Here is a 25,908-nt window from a genome sequence, read left to right on the forward strand (position 1 = left end):
CAAATGACAGTCGAAAGATACAATTACAGTGCTGCTATCAATTTGCTTGGTATAACCGCATTTATAGTTTTCTACAAATGCAATCAATCAAATTGGCCTCCATCACTCAACCAACGCTAACGGTAACATTACCTAGGTCCTTATTGATATTATAAGATTAACGTACCTGCAGTAAAAACCAAGCATGTCCGATAAACATCCTCAGATTTATTTCGGCTTCAAGAAGAAATGGGAATTACATTTCATGTGAACATCGTCCTATCCTTATTAGACGTTCTCTGCGGTACAGTCCTTGTAGGAAGGGATCATTGTTTTTCCAACCCACCTTTAACTTCCAACAAAATTACGTCTCACTGCAACGATGCGCCATCTAGTGGACAAACGACTACTTATCGCCAATACTGGAAATGCAGCCATGATGATGATGATTAATATTTATTTTGGCTTTCTTTTAATCCTACTGAATTTGTAATTATGTATCGGCCGTTCTATATTATAATACCGATAGTATGTGGGTGCCTGTGTGTGTGTGTGCATGTGTATATGTGTGCACCGCCATCTACAGGCCAATGAGTGTACAGTCACTAAATGTACACATAACCTAATTTTTTTTAGACCCCCCCATGGATGAAATTCTACGAAACTTGGCATACCCCCAGAGAATGCCAGGTCAATCATACACATAAAATTTGGTGCAGTTCTGAACATCTTAACTGAAGATAGGGGCGATTAAAGCAGAATAATATTGCATTGTCATTTTTTACCGGGGGGGTGCAAATCACAAATGAGTGATTATGGGCCAGGTTGATGTAGGCCCTTGAGACCAACATACCATAAAAGATTCTTCCTCCTCAGTGCCACGGTTCAGGTAATTATTTAGGAAAAACTGCTTTTTTTGCGGTTCGGGGGCCCAGCAGGGGGGGCGGGGGGGGTGGCCCCCGGGGACGAAACGAAATTTTTGCGTAAAAGTCTAGTGGGGCTACATACCCACCAAATTTAATGTGCCCTGTGAAAACAGGCCAAAATCGTACAATGTAAGGCCGCCATAAGTCTAATACGCTAACTAAGGCTGTAATTTTTCAAGTCTAAAGTATTGACTGTATAATTAGAGTCTGAACACAATACATCTTCCAGTTTAGGCTCATTTGGGGATTAAAGGGACACCAGGCAACGTTTTCGTGTTAATTACTCATCTTCGTAAGTCGGTGTATGGTTAAATGACTCATTACAGGGCGAATGAAGACTCTCTCGCCCGCCCCTACTGCCTGTAGGAAGAATATCCCGCTTGCAAGTTCAGTGTATCGTACCCGGCGACCGAAGCAGTTTCAGGGCCCGTCCACACGGAGACGCTTTTTAGGTTAAACGCAGAGGTTTTGCTTCGTCTTGGCCGAGCGTCCAAACGAATCCTGTAAACGCACTGCCCAAAACCGCACTTTTCTGAAACCTGGTCCCAGAGTGGAGAAATCTGAAACCGTAGCCCGTTTGAATTCGTTTAGACAGCGAAACCGCACATCCTGCTTGCGTATCGATGATGTCATCGCCACACCTCAGCTGCCCTGGACTTGCACTTATAGTATTGCCTAACAATACTAGTTTTCATACATGACATTACCTACGATTACACTCCGTAAGATAAATATCACAACTGGTGCTGCGCAGCGCCGATAGCTTATGACACTGTTTTTCCCCGGTGTTTTTTAATGCATTCTAGCTACTGTCAGTGACGCGAGAGAACTTAAGTTATTAAGAAAGTGCGGTGTAAGTTTAGGCTACATTAATTTGTGCGTAGTGCCAGTGTCATTCATTTATTTTACATGTCTTACAACATATATACATGCATTCACAGTCGAGTGAAATCAGATATAAGCATACAAAGACGCTTAGAACTCACGTTAAGCTGGTAGCACACTGAATGCAAATGCGCGATTTGATTTGATGCAGGCAAACGTATTGACTGTTACTAACGAAGGTTTTATAGCAATATTATAAATGTGGCGACAGAATACCCTAGAACTTGGGTAAGCCTTGTAGCCTAATTGCGGTGATAGCCAAAACTAATGTGAATCACGGACTATCCTACAACCAAAGAAAGTAAAGGTGATTAGTAGGCCTACCTGCGTTAGCCAAATAAAGGACGGGACTGCACCCTTCACAAACCGTAAAGTAAAGTTTATTAGTTTTACAGTTGACTACAGTTGACAGTTCACCATCAGTCCACACAAACAATTCTGGTTTCCTTGCACTAGCCATTTTGTCATAGCCTATTCTGTCTGTTCGTAAAGCACACAAACTTTGGTCAATTTCTATAAAGAAACAGTGCCACCTATAGGCCTGGGGTATAAAGTAACGTGTTGAGTCGTGTTGAGATGGATCCGTTTGGACGCAAATATTCTTGATGCGGTTTCAGGGAAGACGGAGGAAAAAAAGATCGGTTTCGTACGTGTGGACTAGCCCTCAGTTTCCATCCTGCATCCACAGCACAGAGGGAGGCTAACGAAACGCTAGCGATTGTTGCAAACGTGTGTATTATGGCAGAGCCGGCGAAGAAGCAGCGAAAACCCTTGACGGAAGATGCAAAAAAAAGGAAAAGAGCTTCAGACCGAGTGAGGGGGAGTTTCGTAGAGAAAAAGCATTAGGCTTGCCTGGTGTCCCTTTAAAACAAAAAGACATGAAATGGCTTATTTAATTAGCCTACTCTAATATTCATTAGCCTACAAAGAAGGTGCAAACAATGGCCAAACAAAACCACGGCTTTTCCATTGATATAAATATCATGGCTCTTAGGAATTAAATAGGCCAATCTTTTTAAATCGAAATGATCATTTTGGCTGCTACAGGCACTCACACTGCTGGTCTCACAGATAACATTTGAAAGAGAGACCAGACAACTTTAGCAGTATCAAACAATAACAAAATTATCTTTTTTTGTGGCTGAAAAAACCCCATTTAGGAGTAAACTCATTTTTACATGAAGAAAAAAAAAAGATTATATTTTACACTCTAAATTTAATTTTAAGCCCAGAGTATACCCAAGGAATTCCTAATCAAAAATAGGCTTACAGTATTCTATATAAAATTAGGACCTGTAGTTTTAACACAAGATGGCTCTCAGGGAATAATGTGATGATGCAACCGGTTGCTTTTTCTACACGGGGTAAATCTATGCATCTTTTGAGAGCTTCCATTCAACTTGTCATCTAGATTCTTTGCTCAGCAACATAATATTTACAGGTTAAATGTGCATATAACACCTGTGCTACTGAATATGATATTTTAGAAGTGGTGCAGGCTATATCTCTTAAAATAGGTAAGTAAACACAGCATCTATTTGGTTAACTTATCTAACTTGGATTGGAAAAATCAGTGTAAGCATGCATCATGCAGTTACATTATTATCCAAGGGGTGGCAGACTTTGACAAGAAGTCCATAGTCACCAGCAATTAAATGTGACGAGAAAGAATACAACAAAATATGGGGACCTCCATATTAGGGACCCCAGCGTTTCCCCTAAAAACTGTGTGATCTTATTTCTGTTATTTCCCTGGATATGATGGGCTTTAGAAAGCTCATCTTCAGTAGAGACAATACTCCTCTCCTGTAAAAACTGAATGTACAAGCAGCAACAATGTGGCCATCTCTCAAATGGAGCTCATATGTAAAAACACTAAGGAAAGACCATCTGTTTGTCACATCAATGAAAATAGATTATACATTTAAATACTTGCATTCTGAAATAATGACCCATCAGCTTTAAGAGGCGTTTGGCTATAGAGCAGCTCGGTTGATATGCACTCAAGTCACCCTGGCTAAGTAGTGTTCTGATAAGAAATGTAAACACCTCCAGTAAAGTTCAAGTCCTCAGTGTTTGGCAATGGCAGTGAGATCAGAGCCAAATGATGCGTATTTACCATGGAGAATATGTGATCAGGACAAAAGGTCACTGATTTTCTTCATGGAGTAGGAGACCCATACTCACACACACATGCCGTGTATGCACACGCACACGCACACGCACACACACACACAAACATATGAAAGGCTGCCACTGCAGGTTACAGTGAGGATGTTGCAGACAATAAAAAGTTAATTGTACATAAGATTACTAAAATACCACAAGATTTGAATTCAAGGGTATATTGAATGCGAGACGGTTTCCAACCTCTTTCAGATTTATTTTGCCATCATAACATCTTGAAACACAGTTGTGACATCAAAAACATTTTCTAAAATTTACAACTGCGTTACACAGCTTACTTAGAACACTTCATCTACTAATATGTTCATCTAAAAATGCAAAATCTTTTTATAGCATAACATTTCACATGGTTTTTATTCAAAATCCTTGTTCAAGTCCTCACTTTAAATTTGCAAATTGTTGAAAATGAAATTCTGATGACAGTGGTTCATAGATATTTACTTCAATTTACAGTTGTACAGACTTTTGAGATCTTAGTGATGCAGCCTTTAATTAGAAAATAAACAATTTGTACATGTTGCATACTGTATGAAGTTTATAAAACAGATTTAAAAATATATATATGCCCCTTGAAGGGATTAATTAAAATGATGATTATTTTCAATAAAATCACAGACATTAACTAACTAAAATGTACATCGAATCACATGTTTTGCGAGTTGGGTAGGCTGACTTTCCATTTTCTCCAGGCACCCTTTCACTTTCTCTCACTTACTCAACCCGTCATCAGACAGGTCCTGCAGCAGAACTGGCGGAAGAGCTTCTTCTCACACAGGCGGTTGGACTTGACCATCTCACAGAACAGTTCGTCCGCTACATGGGGCAGAGACAAACGAAATCAGGCAGTCAGTGCAGGCATCTCCCTCAGATCCATTTGGTGCTTCATGTCATCCCACCCCTTTCCTCCAGCTGCTCCCTGTTCCCCCAACAAAATGCACACTCTTTCCCACTCTCCTGCCCCAGCCCAGCGCCTACCCCTTGACCTCTGTGTGACCTCTTGCCCGTCCCGTCCAGTCCAGCCCAGCGCTGCCCAGCCCAGGCTTCTCTCTCTCTCTCTCATCTGGTGGAATAGAAGTGGCCATCTCTAGAGGCCCAGCTGGGCAGTGTCCTGGTAGCTAGGTCTGTGGGCTGTGGTGTTATGTAACGTGACGCACCCCTGCCCATGCAAGGGTGCACTGCCCAGAGCTCTGTTTACTCATAGCAACATTGTTGTTGGCCTGCCAATCTGGCCTCCCCGCTGGCACACCACAGCTGCGGCATGCGGCTCTTTCAAACGCAGCTCACATCGCCTCTCCCTCCCTCTGGTGGGCCCGGTGACAAGCGCCCGCGGAAACCCGAGCGCCTCGAGAGGCTCCGGCTAAAGAGAGGAGACGAGAGGAGTTGTGCAACTAACTTTTGCGAGGTCGGGTGGATCGAAACCTCAGAGGCTTCACACAGAGGGACAAATGCCGAAAAGAGCTGAGAGCAACTCCTTTTCGACTGGCTTTTGTCTCCATCTGACATGCACTTAGAAGCGTAATTAACAGACCTCCATTTAGTCACAGGGGATAACGGGAGACTAGGGAGCAGGGTTTTTAACACACACTCCTTCCGCCCCGCCACTCACTTAAACACGTTGACACCATATTACCCCCACCAGGCACCTCGGAGCCCCAAAAAAACTCCCCGATGCCAATTAAGACTCCCCCAGCTGCGACGGTTTCCTTCGCCAAGCTTGAGGAATATTAAGCGTGACGTGAATCACTGCCGTGACATTGTTACAGCCGCCCCGCAATCTGCTCGGCCGCAACGCGCTCAGAGCCTTTTATTTCCCAAGCTGCTGAGCTTGCTCCTGTTCAGCCATGCCTCACATCCAACACCTCTCCACACACACACACACACACACACACACTCCTGCACTCACCATTGCTACAGGTGGCGTTGACGATGCAGGTCCTGCTGATGAGGTTGTAGCCGTCTTTGCACTTGGTGCACGTCAGCCCTGGGCCCTCGCAACTCAAGCAATTCTCTTCACACCTGGACAAACAACAGGTAGCAGGTATGAGTGAGACGGGTGGCGGGATTGGAACTGTGGCAGAAAAAAAAAACCTTTGGATGTCACACAAGCCAGGCTCCCTGGGGATGAGAATTGGAAAAAAAAAATGACGTTGCAGAGTGGAACTCTTTTTTCCTTTTTTTTATTTCTCCCTGTGGTGGTGAACTGACTCAAACAAACACCGGAGCATCATGCCATTAATATTTATCAGGGATGCCCATCTGAGGAGGGAGTGGTGAGGAGCATTGGGGTCATTCAGCAAGGTGACACATCCCAGCATGTGGAGAGATATCATTCTCCATCAGTGGGGATGGGAAAGCAAGGGAAAAGGAGATTCAGTGTGATTAAAGTATTCCCAGAGCACCTCTGTTAAAATTCATTTTTCAGGACAGTCAAAGATGAGGGTGATGCCTAGCATGATGCCGAGTGCTCTCTTTGTACAGCCTATTATGCATTCTCTGTGACTTTTTAAATATAACTCTCAAAAGCTGTCCCCACAGCAGATCAAACCGCTTTGAAAGCATTATATAGTCTAAAGTGCTGAATAAAACACATTGTGTGATTAAAAGAAACAGAAGAACAGCTACAACAACAACAACAATAGATGATTGTCTTCTGCTGATGAACAGTGCTCTGTGTGTTCTTCCCATTCTTAGAAAAAGAGCACGGGTGGGCCTTTGGGATGTTTATCTCAAAAACAAACTGTTGGCTTTGGCACATCATTTTTTATTGGGTTAACCATTTTTTTAATCTCTGTAAATTCTCATGCAGAGTTCGTCCCTCTGTCATCATGTGGTATGCTGCATTAAGGGACTGTTTGTCTATGTCGAGATCGCTGGGTTACTGCTCGAACAGATAGTTTATAGTCGTCGTCTTTTATTATTGTGCTCTGCTGAGTGACCCGGGGGGGGGGGGGGGGGGGGGGCACATTAATTTCCTGGAGAGAGGCACCACCGGCTGGTGTGCAATCGCAGAGCATGACCTTCTTTAAAAGCTTCTATTTGCTTCTGACGGCTCTCATAAAGCAAGGGTTTGATTTAGAAAAAAGAGCATGTGTCAGCCGCCTGTGTTGTGCTGGCCTTATTCTCAGCCATTACTGTGATCTGAAGTGCTCTGATGGGACCATCAATTTTTGGGTGTTGGCGCAGGTGAGAGATTTATACCACTGTCACTTCTGTTGGTGCTCTCTTATTGCCCCAGGGGACTGATTTATAGACAATTATGGAAATGAAAGAAAGAGGGAAAACCAAACCGAACAAACAAATAAACATGACAAACAAACAAACAAAAAAATAGACAATGTATACATCATCTTGAGAGAATAGGGCCACACGATGACATTTGAATATCGAGACGCATTGAACAAGATACCTGGTTATGAGCAGACACTTAATTTCCCATTTTCTCCATTACAACTGAGGGAATAGTTCTTGGCCTGGTAGCCTGGTTATTTGATAAGAGTGTCTGCTACTCCAGTAGATCAGTGAAAAAAACCCTTGATGATCCAATCACTGTGGGAGGCACAGACCTCAAATGGTCTCGCAACTTGTATATATTCTTAACAGCATCACCCCGCTGTAGCTGAGCTGTTTGCTATTACTTCAGTTCTCTCATCCCCTACAGAGACCAAATGTAGAGAGACTGTCATCTCCAACAACACTATTTGTCCACTGAAGTATAATATACTGTACATATAATGCATTTGTCTCTCAGGTATGCATGGTGTAAAGGCCAAAGCCCACTAGCGGCGACATTCAAATCTATGGATTTGACGCTCAAAAGATTTTCAAAACTTTGGCGTCGACGTGCGTCAGACACTGCCAATGGGCTTTGCTCTGTTAAAAGTAATGGAGTTATAAACTTTGCCATCAATTGACACGTGTGGGCATTGGCCTTTAGATTGCATGACTTTTGTATTGCAAGCATCTGCTCAATCAAATCCATTACAAGGACATGACCCTTTTCATGGTGTCGGTAAAATTGAGTTTTACCCTCAAATACCATGTTTGAATACAGAAGTTTTTTTTTCTTTCATACTACTGATAGAAAGACTTTCACATGCCACTGCATTGAGTTCAGACACAGAATACAATCTTTCAGCAAGTCCACAGGCTTGATGGGTATTGCGACTTACTTGCGGCACATCTTGTGATGGAAACCTCCGGCCTCAGGCTCGTAGTAGCCAGGACTGCATTCTGGGACACACATCCAGTCCTGCTGTAGGAAATCTGTGGCGCACCGGATGCATTCTTCTTTCCCTGGCCCTGTGAGCATAAAAAAGACTCAGTACCACCCCCGCCCCTGTGACAGTTCTGTCCCCTCAGCCTCCAGCAACGCCCCCCCCCCCCCCCCCCCACACACACACACACCCTCCTGTCTGTACTGCTATTGCAGTTGCAGAGGCAGCTGAATAGATGGACAAATTAAGCAGTGCAGCGCGCTGCATCCATCTCTGGAGGTTTCGCCGCTCTCCATGCATGCACAATATGCCAAGCCAAGGATTGGCCTTTAATTTGTTGACCTATCCCATTCAATAGAATCCGCTCAGCTTTGACACAAATGCACTGGCAACAAATAGCAACCTGCTGCATTTGGCAAAAAAAAAAAAAAAGATTAGATTTGATGAGTTTACAAGGGGGGGGGGGGGGGGGGGGGGGGGGGGGGGGGAGCAGCCTTCGGCAGGTTTATTACACTACGGCTGACTAAAGACACCGTCATCCATGACAAACACTGCTCTGAGAGGGAGTATGAAAACACACAGCTGAAAAGCGTATCTCATACAGGCATAAAGAACCAGGTCCAACTAGGACCTAGCGATTGTCAGATGGAGTATTGACCGGTGGGTTTTTCAGATGCTCTGTCCGGGACCTCTGACACAGTTTTTGTAGTGGCAGCCACATGGTCGCCATGACTCAGGAAGTCTACCAGACAGACAAGATTGCTAGACAGACTGCTGCTGTCTCTGTTATGCACAATGAGATACACATGGGAGAGCAAGGTCCTCCGGGAAGCCCTGGGCAACACTGACCGGTGCAGGTGGAACAGGAGAGGTGGCAGGGACTGCATTTCATTTCCTCCAGGTGAAAGAATGTTCCGTTGGCACACTCTGGAACGCAGGTCATCCCTGCCAAGCTAAGGAGAAAGACAAACATGCCATGACATAAACAAACTTCGACAGGCAGAGGTCTACTCTGCGCAACGCTGACAAAGTGAAGCAATACTCACTCAACCACTCAACTAGAGTGACTTGTAAAAACAAAAACCTAAAATCAGCAAATACTTTGTACACTTGATCTAAAAACACAACAACAAAACTGCTGAGTACTGTCAGCTTGACCTGTCCCCACTCTTAATGATTTAAAAAGGCATTTAGAAGTCTAGAAACGTTAAAACCAAATGGACCCTCTGTGTGTTTTCTAAGAACAGATAACGACAAACAGCTTTCAGGTTTGAGAGACTGCCAGACAGGGAGAGAAAAGCATACAAAACCATGCATAAAGATCACCAGATGTGAGTTCTGACCAGAGCATTCTGACCACAGCTTTGCTGCCTCACTCTTGCTCCAACTGGAGATACAGGGGAGGGAAGCCATTCACAATGGAGTTCCTTCTGCCCTATAACTAGATGGGTCGAATTCAGTGGCTCTCCGTAGTGTGTTGAGGTAAAAGCAATGACAAGAGAAGGGTACCGCAGGCAAAAACAGGACGCGATTCATTCCTTTATTTACACTTTCACACATTAAACGTCTGGCGTCCTCGTGTGCATTCCTGCTTTAGATACCTTATCTTGTAAAAATGCTTCCCCAGACTTTTACCTTTGTGGGAAAATGCCCGCCTCCCTTCAAAGTCAGATCAACTCAGCGGCAGGTATGACTGTGAAGCCATGGTCTGGCTTCGCCAACTCGGTGACAGGCTGTCAGATTATCTCCCAAACCCCCCCCCCCCCCCCCCCCCCCCATCCCCCATCCCGCTCGCTCACACTCGTGCTTAGCATGCCTGTCGCAGAGTCTGAATCAACACGGCAGACTAATGATCACCTGTTCTGTTTACCTGAAGCCTTCGGTGCAGGCTGTGCACCTATCAGCATCGCGCAGGCATTTCATGCAGTTTTCATGGCACCTCAGACACTGCCTCTGGACTATATCAAACAGAGAGAAAGAGAGAGAGAGCGAGAGAGAGAGAGAGAGAAAGAGAGAAAGAGAGAGAGAGAGAGAGAGAGAGAGAGAGAAAGAGAGAGAGAGAGAAAGCGAGAGAGAGAGAGAGAGAGAAGAAAAGCCAAGAATATTGGATTGGAGGAGAGACACTGGTTAAAGGTTTACATATGGATTTCAGCAGCGTCTGTGAATAATGAGCAGTGAAAAGACCGATCTAAAAAGATCTACTGCTGCTCTTGGCCAAACATCTGTCTGAGAAACTTTTGCAAAATAGTCTTCTCCCCTGCTCTTATCATTTCGCACATTCATATGCAAAATTCCTGCACTAAATAAGCGGTTACCAGATGTGTCTGAGGAGGGGACATTATGCCTCTCTGGCCCGTTACATTTGCTACAGATGGTAGGAATTTAAAATGCTGGCGTTTACTGTTGTCTGTCTGGCTGATGAATACACAATGCCTGTAAACAAAAACATGAGCAAACAATCCGTGAGGGGGGGGGGGGGGGGGGAGTCTATAGCTGCAGCTGATGCAACACAGCATGAGAATGTGTTCTTTCAGGATGGGTGTTAGCCTTCGTGCCTTTGCGCCTGTGTGTTTCTGTACTCACCGTCATCGGCATAGAAGCCTGCGGGGCATGAGTCCACGCAGGTGTTGTCGTGGGCGTAGAGGAAGAGGCCTCTGCGGCAGGAGAGGCACTCGACGGGGTGCGCGGCCCGTGCACGTTTCGCAGGCGCGGTGGCAGCGCCGGCACCTCCGAGCGCCGCTGTCCTCGAAGAAACCCAGCGGACAGTGGCTCACACAGGTCCTACGGCACGCCGAGGGGACAAACACATGAGCTGTCTTTGGAGGCGGTGGATGATGGTAGATTTTTAAAACACTACAAATTTATTCACTCACATCAAACACAAATACGGCCTTCATCTCGGTCATTGGACACAGTTTCTGATGAAATGTGGGGGGATTTGAACAGGAAGAGAGTCGATGGAGCATAGAGGAGTAAGGGGAGTCGACTGCTGTCTGGATGACATATATGAAGTGAAAACAGATGGAGCAGGAGTCTCTACTTTACCTTCCTGTCTTGAGGTTGCCCAGGCTGAAGTGGATGCAGTTCAGACAGTGATCCGCGTCTGGCCCATCACAACCCTGATCTCCACATTCACTGTGGCAGGAGCCTGCGGGAGGAGAGGAGATGAGAGGAGAGAGAAGAGGAGAGGAGAGAGAGGTGAGGAGAGGAAGGTGAGAGAAGAGGAGAGGAGAGGTAGAGGAAAGGTAGAGGAGAAGAGAGGAGAGAGAAGAGGAGAGGTGAGGAGAGAGAGATGAGGAAAGGAAAGGAGAGGAGAGGAGGAGAGAAGAGGAGAGTTGATGAGAGGAGACAGAGGTGAGGAGAGGAAGGAAAGAGGAGGAGGGAGAGAGAAGAGGAGAGAGAGAAGAGGTGAGGAGAGGAGAGAGAGAGAAAGGAAAGGAGGGAGAGAGAAGAGGAGCGGTGGGAAGAAGAGAGTGAGAGGAAGGAGAGAGGAGAGAGAGAGGAGAGGAGGAAAGAGAGAGAGAATGGATGAGGCTCTTGGACGGCCAACAGTAGCTCTGAGCCAGCATGATGAAAGCCACAGCCGGGGCAGGTGGGATGAATCGTACCATTGTACTCCTCCTCCTCCTCCTCTTCCTGTTCTGGGGTCACCTGTGACGGCGCGGGGCTCGGCAGCTCTTGGCCGGGGCTCTGAATTTCCAGCATTCGAGAGCGGGAATGGTGGGAGCCGTGAGAGTGGTACGGGTTTTCCGCAGTGCCGTACAGGATCAGGGTCCATTCTTTCAGTTTACCTGGTCAACAAAATGGTCGGCTTGTCAGATGAAATGACTTGCTGAGTTTTTTCAGGTGAGCAGACTTTCTTTGTCCTGGCAGCCCTGGTTTTGTGTGTTGTGTAAGTGACGGGTGTATTAATAGGAGGAAGGGCAGCCAATAAAATGTTTTTGTTTAAGTGCATTTAATAAACGAGTGCTGAAATTCTCTGACAGGGTGCTGAAATTCTCTGACTCTGAAAGGGCGCTTTTAGAACTCATTTCATCGACAATTTGCTTGCCAACCCGGAGCAGTGAGAATAGGTCATAAATGACTACATTTCCAATACGTGATGATGATTGTATGTACTGAGGGGACAGCACAACACAGAGCAATAAGGCTACACTTCCAATAATGAAGTCAGAAGACAAATGGGAATTCAATGCTTCCATACACATCAGAATTTCCTCTCTCCTCACGGCCTCTTGGGTAAAACAACACCGTAGCTAATTATGAGGACAACTTTGTCTCTCCACTGACCTCGAGGCCGAGCGCAAGGCAAGCACCGCACACACACAGAGGGGAGAGAGGAGGATGATTAGTGCTCACCCATGACCTCGGGGCTGCGGAGCTGCGAGGGCGAGTCGGAGATCTCCAGGGTCCACTGGCCCTCGGCTCGCTCCCCCCAGCAGTGCACCGTCATGAACTCCCAGTTCCTGAAGCCCTCGTTGGAGTTGTCGAACAGCCTGGGAACGGCAGGACGTCGAGAGTGGAGAGGGTAGAGAAAGGGACAGAAAAATGAGGAGAGACTTTGCATAAGAGAGAGGAATGCTTTCGAGAAGCTTAATTTAATGTACCGGGATGGTTTCCAGCTTGTGTCAAACCCCCCTGCACTGTGCCAGTAACTAAATTTTTAATTCAGTACTCTGAAGAAATGAGCCAGCTTTGTAGTCTCGAAAAGAAGTGAGGAAAAAAAAGTTTAATGGCATTATATTTCTCTACTTCAGAATTGTAAGGGAGAATGTAGGGAAATTGGATCCTCATTGGAGTCTCAGGTTAATAATCTTTCAGATTGCAATCTTCATTTTTGAAAACAGTGGCCGTCATTTGTATTCCGCAATCCTCAGCTATGTTCTGTGTAAGCACAAAAGGTAGGAAAAAAGAAATAAACGCAGATATTGGAGTGCCTCGGCAAAATTACCTTCCTGCTCACAAAGTCAACTCTAACAAAGTCTTGCATCTGTCTGCGTCAACGCCAAACAGGCCTGGGCGGAGAGCAAATTAAAAAGGACAAGCCTCAACATGATAAATATCCGAAATCGAAACAAATGCAGGTAGTGCCCGGTGTCTGAAAGCGGCATTTGCATTGATGGCATTTGTGTTTGATTGTTCAGGGGCATTCGGCTAATTCTTCTCCTCCCCCTCCCACCCACCCACCCACACACACACTTTTTTTACTCTCACTACCTGTGTAACTGATGAACTGGCTTGGACTTCCAAAGCTTCATGTTCATCTATTCTTCCACCCCATGCTGGGTGAATGTAGATGAGCTCCGCAGCTCTTTTGTGTTCCACCGGTGTGAGGCTGTCCTTTGAACTCCTTTCAGTTAGATTAGAGAAAAACTTCTCTCCCCTGCTGTCAGGAAAGATAATCAACGCCACGGCCAACATCGCAGATTTGGCTTGCTGCCCGAGCACAAAATGAGCTCTGGACCCTCCCAATGACTCCTTGTGTATGTATCAGAGTATACACAATCTGTGTGCCCCACCACGTCTCCTTCTCTCTGCAGTCACCTCTGGACCATCCCAGGCACACTGGGAGAAAATAAAGTGGTAAACCTTGACCATCACTCTGCGGCATCATGGGTAAGTGACTTTAACGCTACCACTAGGGCTCCAAACGTCAAGCTCTCCGCACTAATTCAACGCAAATGTCCTGGACAGCCTTCCAGCACATTTGAGGGGAATCCGCTGTTGGCTTTGTCTGGTGAACATGGATAGCATTTTTAAGAGGAGAAAGACAAACCAGTGCATTGCGCCAAGATGATCAGTAAATCATCGTTCCCCTCATAAAGTCTTGGGAGGAGCCATACGTGGCGAGTACCTTATCTGCTGCTACTTTTTCTCCTACTTCTTCAGCTACAACATTCTGTACGTGTAACTGGAGAGGCTCATTCTCTAACACTATATACACTAATACCATAAGCACTGACTCTGTAGGGAGGGAGCGATATACAAAAACCACACAGAGGACAGAGGCGCATCCATGGATAATGACACGGTGATTTCAATCCGACTAAAGTCATTAAAGTGGCCCTGAAACACAAAGGCGTTGGCACTCCATTTTTTCCGCCACTTACATTTGATGTCGACTGCAGATTTCCCCCGACACAAAAATAAACCAGGAGATCTATCTGGAACTCCAAATCGCCCCTCTGTTTTATTCATGAGGCTCCGAGAACAATCAGAAGCCCTCAGTTCCCATAACAGCGGTGCGTGCACGGTGCACAGAGAATACCAAACCTGGTGAAGAGCCGCCACCGGAGGGTAGGAGGGTAGGAGGGTAGGAGGGGGGAGGGCGGTGGGGGGTGGGGGGTGGGGGGGTGGCGGGAGGGTGAGTTGTGGTGCAGAGGAGCACAGGAGATGCCAAGAGACCAAAGGCATCAAACTTTCCGTGAGTGACAGCAGTGTGTGCTTCATGCTTGACAGAATTCTGAGGATCAAGCCGGGAGCCTCTAGATACACATAAGCCACCTTTTAATGCCGGTTTTAATACCTGCGGAACAGACAGGAAGTGTCGGGGACGGCATCATTTATTCCTCTCTTACACTGTTGTTCGGAGCAAATTAAAACTATTCATATCGCAGTGTGTTTATTCTCATTCATACAATACCACCTTCCAAATGAAGGTGGTATTGTATTGCATTGTGTAGTATGTGTATATACTCTTTTGATCCCGTGAGGGAAATTTGGAAATTTGCATTTATCCCAATCCGTGAATTAGTGAAACACACTCAGCACACAGTGAGGTGAAGCACACACTAATCCCGGCGCAGTGAGCTGCCTGCAACAACAGCGGCGCTCGGGAGCAGTGAGGGGTTAGGTGCCTTGCTCAACTTGCCTACTTGTCGGGGTTCGAACCGGCAACCCTCCAAATACAAGTCCGAAGCGCTAACCAGTAGGCCACGGCTGCCCCCTATGCTGCACTGCTACTGCAACATCAGAAGTCTGCCTACAGGTTTTATTTTTTTTTTTGCTCGTACAAATGTGACGATGGTACGCCAGAGCGCGTGGGCAGAGTGTGGCAGTGCCAGTGGACATGCGGTCCAGCGCTACCTCTTGGCGAGCAGTTGGGAGCGGGTGCCGGAGGGGGAGACGAGGTTGATCTCCAGGTCTCCGCGGCGCGGGTGCACGATCAGCACACGCACCACAACGTGCTCCAGGTAGGCCACGTGCTGGTCGGGCTGACCGCTGCAGCCGGTGCTGGTGACGGTGGTGTTCAGCTTCTGCTCCGCACGGATGTACCTGCAAAGACAAACACAAGGCTCAGCTCACAGTAGGACCAGCGAGGGTTGAAGCGGAGTTAATCAAGAATCTTAGGACACTAAACACTCACAGAGAGAGAGAGAGAGAGAGAGAGAGAGAGAGAGAGAGAGAGAGAGAGAGAGAGAAAGGGAGAGAGAGAAAGGGAGAGAGAGAGGCTGTGAAAGAGATGTCAACAGCCTAGTTTAAACAGAGAAAAGCAGAAGGGTTTCGGGAAATAGAGAGACAAACAGAAAAACAGACTGACAGCATGAAGATGGAGAAATGGGTCAACAGAGTAAACAGCAAGACACAGGGCCACACACATTAGTGCATTAGACACACTAACTAAGTCCTTGTTTACACCGTGCATGGCTCTGCATTGTGAGGGCTTTGTGAGTCAAGATGAAATGTCTGCGTTTACGACCATGCCAGGGAACAAGGGTGTACAGATGGCTAGTGAATGACTCAAACTCCACGGGCCAAAATCAGTATTTATGATGCATTCAAAACAGGCACCGTCCAACTCAAAGTGGGTGGGCTCGCTGAGTAGCCCAAGTGCGATGCTTTCCCCTCGTTTTACTGACCAAGAGATAGCAAGAGAATCAAAAACCGACCGTCTTGTCCTTCATGTTAATACGAGCGGATGAGTCCCACACAGTGCTTCTCTGTTTAATCAGTGTTTGCAATCTATCCTCAGTCCTCCATGATGCAATTCAGCTGAGAGTTTGCTAAACATAGGTCCCCAGATTTGATGAAGGCACACAACACACACCGCACCCCCCCCCCCCCGTCTCATCCTCATCTCTCTCTCTCGTCTTGACATTCAGTCGTGACATTTTCTACAGCTGCCGGCATGGGACACTGAAAATCGATCAGTGCTCGATCCACACTAATGAGATTAAAAATGTGGCATGTCTGTCGCAAACTAGTCCCTCTGATTCCGCTCAGGCAGCGGCAGCGGCTCTTCAGAGCATATATAAATAAAAGTCAATTACGGATCAATAAGGGAGGCCGAGGACCGCGCTTGGCCAAATGCTTCAGCCAGCCAATTGCAATCGGCACGGCATCAAGGGACAGAATGACGCACTCGGCACCACAACACCATTCCAGCAATCAGCAAGATTCTATGTCAAAAAATATAGATTGAGCCTGGAGGGGGGGGGGGGGGGGTCTACAAATAGGGAAGTGTGTGTCACTGGAATCACTGGAAATAATTGAGAATACAATTTGGTGTGAAAGTCTTTACTTTATGTAAAATATACTCAAGCAAATCAACCTAATGAGGGATGTGTGGTGGATGGATGGCACTGTTTTTCTATGGGTCATATTGACCCAGCTTGGTCGGAACAGAACAACGTGTGACCATGCTCTACCACTGTAGCTGGTGAAGCTGGTGAAGGTCATGCTTTATTGAGGAGAAAATGCAGCAGCTCAATCTCGACAGCCCACTCCAAAACACTGGTGTAGACAGGCACGAAATCAGCTGCCAAAGGTTACAAATCACACGGATCTCTCAGGCCATTACATTAGTGATTAGCCCAGACAGTGCACCAGAGAGGGGGAAGTAAATCCATACCAAAACACTGTTTTGACAATCGATTACATGTGTATGCCCACAACTTCAGCAGCAGCAGAGGCACTGGTACGAATAACCTCCCAACTCCAACAGCTGCTATGCTTTTAAAGTTCCAATGCAGCTTTGAGATAAGGCCCCACTCCAGTAAAGTCTCTTTCCTTGTTGTGGCCTGCTACTGCTTGTAACAACCACAGACCTAAAATAATCACCAAAGCTTTCCCCCTTCCTCACTCTGCCCTCAGTAAATCACTGATCCGACATCAGCGCTGCTCATTTCACGAGACAGCGGCCACGGTCACCCTGGGGCTGCACTGGGGTTTGCTCGGGAAGTCCCCTGTCTGACCAGGCCCAGGCTCGTCACTGCCCACTTCAGTCACTGCCAGCATTGTGGAGGACCCGTTGCAAACGCCTGATATGTAAAAGACCAAAGCACTTGACACTCGGTGGGAGTCGACCGCTCAACCCTGCCCTCCCCGAGCACTCGAGAGCCTTCTCATGGGTCTTCGGCAGTTTGAGCATATCCAACGCCGTCTCTCGCCATTTTATAGCGGGGAGCAACGGCCCGTGAAATCAAGCCAGACATAAAATGCAGCCTGGATTTGCCCCCTCATCCATGACCAAGCTTTTGTTTATAGCGAGGTCGCACCGGGAGGTCGTGTGACGACACGGCAACAGTGTTGCATAAACATTCCACTCTCCGATAGCGTTCTGCGACCGTTCTCCACAGATAATGACCACAAAAGAGAACGAGACCGGAGTGTTGAGACAGCACGGGGAATCAAGCAGAGCAAAGTGACACTGGACTGAACTCTTTGAAGCCCCCTTTCAAAAGCCTGTGCTTTTTTTTTTTTACTTTCTGGTGGCATCACAGATTTTTATCACCAATAAAACCATCATGATTCAAGACATGTTTAGGCAACACAGCCCTCCTTTTTTTCAGCATGATGAAAGATTTTGTGATGTCCTGCTACATCTTATGATTTATTAGACTAGTCCATGCAAGTGCCAGATCCTATTCAATCGGTCTCAATGCGGAGGGAGCGGATGCAACACCTCTCATTATTTCTCATTGAACAGCAGATTATTTCTCGGGGCTTGGGCACCTCGTTTTTTTCATCCCATCAGAGGCGCATATCTATATGCTTATTAAAGACAAATGGTACGCCCCCGATCCTTTGAAGCCTGAACTACTTTGTTGTAAAAGCAATGAGCTCATAATGCTTAGACATGCTCCAATTATTCACAATGGCCTCTTGATGAAAACAAATGGGTCTAATTACAGAGCATTATCATCAGATACAGTCTTCAAACATAGCGCTCGTCTTCATTACAAATACATTAGAATCCAGTCAGTCATATTTGTATAAATACTGTATATTGAATGAAAATGAGAAAGGACCTCTGGGAAACACATTTGCTTATTTGGAGACTCTCTCATTGATAGCGTAAGTGATTTAATCAAAACCCTGACATAAGCAAAGGGTTGGTGATAAATGTATGCAAGTTCTGGGGGGGGGGGGGGTGTCACCTAATCCACATTACAATGACCATCACAACACAAACTTGAAGGAACAGTGTTGTGTACAATTCAAACCAACAGATCAAAGAGCTCTAATCAAAGTCCATGTTTCGTCATTTCAGAGCGAGTATTAATAAGCAGGTGGGAGAGTGATGAGATGAAATGACACAGTGATACTCAGAGAAGCAGGGCAGGAGAGTGAGAAGAGGAGCAAGATCTCTCACCTGGTCCTACGATCTGATATTTTGGTGCACGAATGCTGAGGTGGAACACTTCTCCACTTCTTGGCCTCCACCACCATTGCGTCTGCGTCCACTAAGCCAAAGCCATACAGGTGGCTGACTGGGGAGAGAAAGAGGGTAAACAAATGGGTCATCACTTGGTCATCTTCTTTATTGACACCGATGGTAGCATAGCCTGCTGCCATCTCCACATCTTCAGTGAATTATTAACACCACCCATAAGTTTGATTATCTTCGAATTTCTGCATTGGGTGACTAAAGATAGTCTGAACTGTCATAACACATTGCTTTCTGTTTCATCATGAGGTTTGAGTGACTGAGTCAATATTGCCTTAAAGGAGAAATCCGGACGATTTTTACATGGATCTTGATCACTAGACGTCGCCGAGTACTGTCGATAGGGGAAAAAGACGACCAAAACCGGTGCTACCAAACTGGAGTAGCTGCAGCTAATGGCCAGTACTCCCAGTCAGCTACAATGCTAGGTTTTGGGGGCATCATCTAAACGTACCCTTTTTTGCCTCTTAAATGACTAAAAATGTCAGTAAAAGGTCTGTACTATATGAGTCCTTATGTGACAAAACGATGCATTTTCTACTCATTAGCTGAAGAAAGCGTCTAAATTCAAAGTTTGTACTGTCACATCTGCACACTACTCTGTTTGCCTTTTCCTGGAACAACTGAATTCCCATTCAATAGAGGTAGCTTTTAGTAACATGCAAACCGTTTCCATGTAGTTACATAGTCATTATATGGTCATAACCATTACAGTAAGTTTTCGTTACGAAGCCGGCATGAGGTCGACAACAGAGATTTTTGGGGCTTTCCTGGAAGCGACTGATGGAAACTGAGGTGACTGATGGTAACTGAGGTGACATTAATTGTGAAGAAACCATTTGAATTCAAAGTTTGTACTAAGTTGAAAACACATTGTTTTGTCACGTAAGAGCCCTGTTCATGTTGCACAGAACTTTTAATGACATTTTGACATTTTATGTGCCTTGCTCAAGGACACAACTGTGGCCACCGGGAATTGAACCCCCATATTTGCTGGTTGCTGGTTGCTAGCCCAGTTCCTTTGCCACTATGCTACCACCGCTAGGAGTGGGTCAGATGCAGAAGCCCACCTCTGTGTCCAGCTGCATTGGTCTTCCAGTCTTTGGCTTTCAGATGGACCGGTCTGGAGGTCTTCACTAGGAGGTGCTGCACGTCACGCCAGGTGATGAGAGGACTGAAAGGTAAAACTCCAAACACTCCATGACATTGCATTTGGGTAGTTTCACCATCAGGCTAAGCACTTGCCATTTAAATAACCACATAAATATCTATGAACCTCAAAATACTGCATGTGATTATGTTAGGTAACTGTATGCCGTTATTAATGACTTGACTTGACTAGACCTAGGCACTTAGAAAAAGAGGTGCAAAAATATAATTTGTTGGCACAAAACACATCTTTCAGCCATTTCCATTCTCAAATTGATGTTTCATATTAAAATTACATCACTTCATATAATAATTCAGTTTTACTGTGGGCAGAAATATATTACATCCTTTGTGTATATGTAAATATGTTGCAATTTGTGATGCTGAAAAAAGTACAGAAATATCCTAATGTTGATGGAAAAGGTGGGTATTTGAAATGTAGGCTCCACTCCACTCCAACACATTTTCTATAAATATGCTATAAAAAGTACTTTATATGGTGATGCAACTTTTTTTAACCAGTGTTACATAAATTATGTTAACCCAAGAAACAATAATCAACACTGCATACAACACACTGATTGCGAAAATTACCATTTAAGCTCATTAAATCAGAAACTGATAATCTCCATCTACCAAAGCAGGTTTCACTGGCCATATATTAGCAGGAGGCCTACGCAGAAAGTTTGGTTTGGTTGCGAATGCAAAGTACTGTTGTGTGGTATTTAAAAAGGATGTAGCAGTTAGCGCCAGAGACCCCCACAGGAGCAGTGTTAATGCTAATGATTTCACAAGCACTGTAATTACTTATCCTTGAGTGTAAAATGAAAACTCCCATTATCCCACAGCCAACAAGCGGAGGGAATAAGAAAAAAAAACACAATGAGCAATAAAATGGGAAACAGAAGGGAGAATGGGAAAAACAGAAGAGCGCTTTAGCGAGCGAGAGGGGAAGAAAGGAAGAACAAGAGTGCGCTGCCTACAAAGCAGTCTGGATTCATCTGTTCAGAGAATGTTGTTGTGCAATGTCCCTATTAACCACCAGTGCTAATTTACACACAACTCTGTATGAAAACTACAAGAACAAGGACAGACTGTGCCACAGTATATTGGCGACAAAACCTGTCAACAAAATAAAACAATGTTATTGCACAACTTTGTGAGCTAGACCTCACAATTTCAGGGCATGAATGCACAGCCAATTCAGCCCCATTAAATTGCTACACAGATGTTACACCATAGGATATATGGCATCACATTGAAACTGTAAACAGATAGAACAATATGGCTATTAAACAGTATGTACCACAGAGGAGCCAATGACATGCTAGTAAACTGATGTAATTTTACACATTTGATGGTCCATTCAACTTTTTCACTTGAAAAATCCGAGCCATAAAAAATCTTCACATAGAAAAAGTCAGAATGCGAAAAGGGTCAATTCTGTCTCATCGTGCTGATTTTGCATCAAGAACCTACGTGGGGAAGGAAAAACACACACTGACAAACCAGACTAAACTAAACTAAACTGTGCCGTCCTTAAAAACACTCATCCCAAACAGCTCTCCGGTACAAATGGAGAGAAAAACAGCAGCCTGGTCAGCTTCCCATAATCGACTCTGTGCTATGTCAAGTAGTGAGGAGAATTAGTGGGCAGCTAGGGGAGCCAAGGAGGCCGGAGAGGGGTGGGGGAGTGTGTGTGGGGGGGGGGGATATCAGCAGAGCATCTAAATAGATGGAGAGAAGACAGATTAAGAGCAGTGGTGCTGGCTGTTGTGTGTGTCTGTGAGGAGGAAAGCGGACGTCTACTGACTTGGCCTCCAGGGCGAGAGCGATGACCCCGGCCACCATAGGAGCGGAGACAGAGGTGCCAGTGTGTCCGTCGGTGCAGCGCTGCCGAAGGTCCGTGGTCACCTGCGCCAGTGGAGGTGGAGAGGACATCACCACACACACACACACACACACACACACACACACACACACAGATATATATACACACACACACACACACACACACACACAGAGTACATTACAACAAAATATAAGCCCTGAAGTCATGCAGCTGATTATGCACTGGTTATGCAGGAATGTTAGTCCGTGACTAGATAAACTATATGGGTGCACGCGCGTGTGTGTGTGTGTGTGTGTGTGTGTGGGAGGGGTGTATATGTGTGTGGGTAGATGTGTATGTGTGTGTGTGTGTGTATGAAAGAGAGGCAGGCAGGGTGGGTGGGTCGCTAGCTTGGTCCCTGTAAATCGGCAGTGTTCAGTGACTTGAACGTAAATATTTTCCTTTTTGCCCTTCGCGGCTAAACCAGAACACCCAGAGAGATGGAGCGCAACTGCAAGCAGTGAATGTCAGAGCGGAACCTGTGACTGATGACACCCGCCCACAGAAAGCAGTGTGTGTGTATGTGTGTGTAGCGCACACACATGTGTGAGTGTAGCATGTGTAGTGAAGCGTGTGTGTGTGTGTAGCATGTGTGTGTGTGTGTGTGTGTGTGTGGGTGTGTAGCATGTGTGTGTGTGTGTGTTTGTGTGCAGCATGTGTGTGTTGCGTGTGTGTGTGTAGCATGTCTGTGTGTGTGTGTGTGTGTGTGTGTGTGTGTGTGTGTGTGTGTGTGTGTGTGTGTGTGTGAAGCGTGTGTGTGTGTGTAGCATGTTTGTGTGGGTGGTGAGGTGCCTGCCATGGCCCATTGCAGATGCACAGGTCCGTAATGTTGGAGAAAATACTGCCTACACCGATGTACCTCTGCCAGGCAACCTGAATGATCTATGCTGCTCTCAACTCGTTCAGAAACGAGCCCGTCGAGTGAACGTCAGCTATGTCACCAACAAGCACCGGTCACCTCACAGGGCTACCTACGCCCACTGACTGGACAACAGAGGAGCCAGCAGGGAGTCCTGTATCACAATGAAAATGCCTGACGGATCATGTGTGACTTTGGGCTACAAAAATCACACACCACCCGCAATGGCGTGAGTAAATTCCCCAACTATTCCCAGAAGCTCTACATTCAAATGTGAGCCAAGCAAAATATTGTTGTAGAACACCACTTTTTTTATGCCGTCCCACACCAGTGGATATTTATTAATAGAAACAAAACAACTGGAACATCTGAACTATATCACTGATATTTATGCTGTCATGATTCCAGTAGAGCAAGGCTATCAGTTTGTGACATAAAGTGAACTGCCTAGGCTTGCTAGATAATGTCTGGGTCCTGCCTGTGCCAAAAGTCATTAAAAACAAAATGACATGGATAGATGGTGCCAGACATAAAGACTGCCTACATGAACTCTGTGTGGGGTGATTGTTTGTGAGTGTAAGAACAGACAAAGAACAGAACAGAGACAGAGGCTTGTTTGTCTCCTCTCCCACTTATCTTGTGTATTTGTGTGATTATGTTACTTGGAACAGGGAACATCCTATTTGCATGTAAGCACAAGTGGACGAAGGCATTCAACGATGGCGGATACGTTTATTGTCAGGCATGTTTTTTTTTGGGGGGGGGGGGGTTGGGAAAGAGGACAGACTGGCTCGCTGAAATCAAATCCAGGCTGCTGAGAAAGGAGTTGCACTAACAGAAGTCAAATATGCTGGATGGTCATGTATAAGTATAGTATATAAGTATATATACTTAAAATTTGGACATTTGGCCCTGAATTTCCATTTCTCTGCATTTATCCCAATCCGTGAATTAGTGAAACACACTCAACACATAGTGAACACACAGTGAGGTGAAGCACACACTAATCCCAACGCAGTGAGCTGCCTGCTACAGCGGCGCTTGGGGAGCAGTGAGGGGTTAGTTGCCTTGCTCAAGGGCACTTGAGCCGTTCCTACTGGTCGGGGTTCGAACCGGCAACCCTCCAGTTACAAGTCCGAAGCACTAATCAGTAGGCCATGGCTGCCCCAAAAGTGAACCAAACCTTCAATGTGGTAGCCCTGGTACAATCCCCTGAACTACCAGGAACTGACAATCCCCTGAACTACCAGGAATTGTGGTAGTTTAAAATGTGGTTTATGGTTTATAATAGTTCCAAAGAAATGATCCCCTCCATAGTGATAAATGAAAAATTATTATTACTATACTTTAGTATATACAGTATATACTTTATACTTTTATACTTTATGCATTAAATTGAATACATTACATTACATTACATTACATTTGGCTGACGCATTTTTAGCCAAAGCGACTTACAACATGGTAAACAGTTTTAGAGCAGTTCTCAACAATTTTAGGACAATTTAAAAAACATTAGAGTACAGTAAGAATAAGTGCATCAGCGAGTGCTGTTTTTAATAGTTACTTGTCAGTTTAAGACGGCTGGTGAGTGCTAGGATCAGCACGACTTGTTGTAAGTGTTGCTATGAGAGGAGATGTTTTCTAAAGAGCTGGGTCCTCAGGAGTTTTTTGAAAATGGAGAAGGATGTCCCTGCCCTTGTAGGAACTGGTAGTGTGTTCCACCAACGAGGAACAACAGATGAGAAAAGTTTGGATTGGCCTGAGCGTACCGGTGGTAGAGCTAGACATCGTTCGTCTGAGGAGCGCAGCGGTCTGGAGGTAGCGTATGTCTGTATGAGGGCATTCAAGTAGGTGGGAGCAGAACCGGAGACTACTTTGTAGGCAAGCGTTAGAGCCTTGAATTTGATACGGGCTGCCATAGGTAGCCAGTGTAGCTGGATGAGCAGCGGGGGTAACATGTGCCCTTTTGGGTTGGTTGTAGAAGTGGTTTCACTGCGCAGGCTGGGAGACCTGTCAGGAGGGCGTTGCAGTAGTCGAGTCGTGAGGTGACTATTGCCTGAACAGCATGGCTACTGTATGTTTAGCAGTGACCACGGGAGAAGGATGCTAGCCACTGCTAGCCACAATGCTAGACTGAATTTGCAAGTGGTCTCATAATTTACCAAAGTTTGGTACTTTTGATGTTTGGTACTTTAGTGCTGCTACAAGAAAAACTTGTTCCAATGAAGGGAAATGGAGTGGTGCTACTGTCTTTGTAAACAGCAGAATCAAGGGATAATCACTAACAAAGAGACGTGTTTGAGTCAGGGAGGAAGCTTTGCTTATTCATACTGTGCTCTTCTGTGTTTAATGACCCAAACAAGCCAAACATTTCAAACTTATCAAAAACGTTGTCTTAACTATTTTGCGGTCGTAGAACTCCCCGCTGCTGTAGGTGGTGGCCAGGGTGGAGGAGCACACCTCCAGGTACCAGGGCTTGTTGCCGTTCTCCGTGGTGCTGCTGATGGAGATGGTGTAGATGCTGTTGGTGTAGCCGTCACACGAGCAGTGGTCACCCTGCCGGCCGCCATTCCCCGAGGCCCACACAAAGATGGAGCCTAGGCCTTTCCGGCCCTATATGGGGACGGAGAAGAGAGACAAATCAGTACCTGAAGGACAACTCATAATGTCTACTTTTCCCAGGACTGGCCAAGCCTACGGGGGGAACCAATTTAATACTGGCGGAGGCCATGTTCAATTCTTTGTGTGGATTGCCCTTGGCAACAGGAGGCTTTAAGATGAGCACAATTGGGAAGCCCTGAGAGGTAAGCTAAACCCATGCCCTCATTTCGGCCGCACAAGGCTTTGATGCGACGGCGACCCCAAAATGAACCGTCTTATGTTCAAATGACTGCAGCCTTCCCTTGGTTGGCTGTAATGACAGGTTACCTGCACAAAGCAGGGATTTGCCAGACCTTTTTAATGCCCACTTCAAAGGCCTGTCTGGCCAGAGGGCCTGGACCATCCACCGTCTTCCCGTCGTCGTCGGGGCCCCAGCTGGCACTGTAAATGTCAATGTAATCGGGGCGGATGCCGAGAGACTTCGCCTCCACAACATCTGTTACATCTCCATCCAGCATCCGAATGCCTGAGAGAGCCAACACATC

General features: G+C 45.9%; 1 protein-coding gene across 1 annotated transcript in view; it reads right to left on the reverse strand.

The window, feature by feature from the left end:
• Window positions 1-4,152: 4,152 nt before the first annotated feature.
• pcsk6 (proprotein convertase subtilisin/kexin type 6) overlaps window positions 4,153-25,908 on the reverse strand; it is a 34,844-nt gene continuing 13,088 nt past the window's right edge. Inside the window, 16 exon segments of the mRNA XM_042061595.1 lie at window positions 4,153-4,790; window positions 5,881-5,993; window positions 8,147-8,276; window positions 9,041-9,144; window positions 10,062-10,149; window positions 10,775-10,871; window positions 10,873-10,972; window positions 11,237-11,339; window positions 11,800-11,982; window positions 12,551-12,687; window positions 15,278-15,466; window positions 18,786-18,903; window positions 19,931-20,034; window positions 21,823-21,923; window positions 25,163-25,375; window positions 25,717-25,889. Coding sequence (XP_041917529.1) covers window positions 4,693-4,790; window positions 5,881-5,993; window positions 8,147-8,276; window positions 9,041-9,144; window positions 10,062-10,149; window positions 10,775-10,871; window positions 10,873-10,972; window positions 11,237-11,339; window positions 11,800-11,982; window positions 12,551-12,687; window positions 15,278-15,466; window positions 18,786-18,903; window positions 19,931-20,034; window positions 21,823-21,923; window positions 25,163-25,375; window positions 25,717-25,889 — 2,051 coding nt within the window. The 3' untranslated portion in view covers window positions 4,153-4,692.

The sequence above is a fragment of the Alosa sapidissima genome, chromosome 14 (assembly GCF_018492685.1).
Source record: "Alosa sapidissima isolate fAloSap1 chromosome 14, fAloSap1.pri, whole genome shotgun sequence".
NCBI classification, from domain to species: domain Eukaryota; kingdom Metazoa; phylum Chordata; class Actinopteri; order Clupeiformes; family Clupeidae; genus Alosa; species Alosa sapidissima.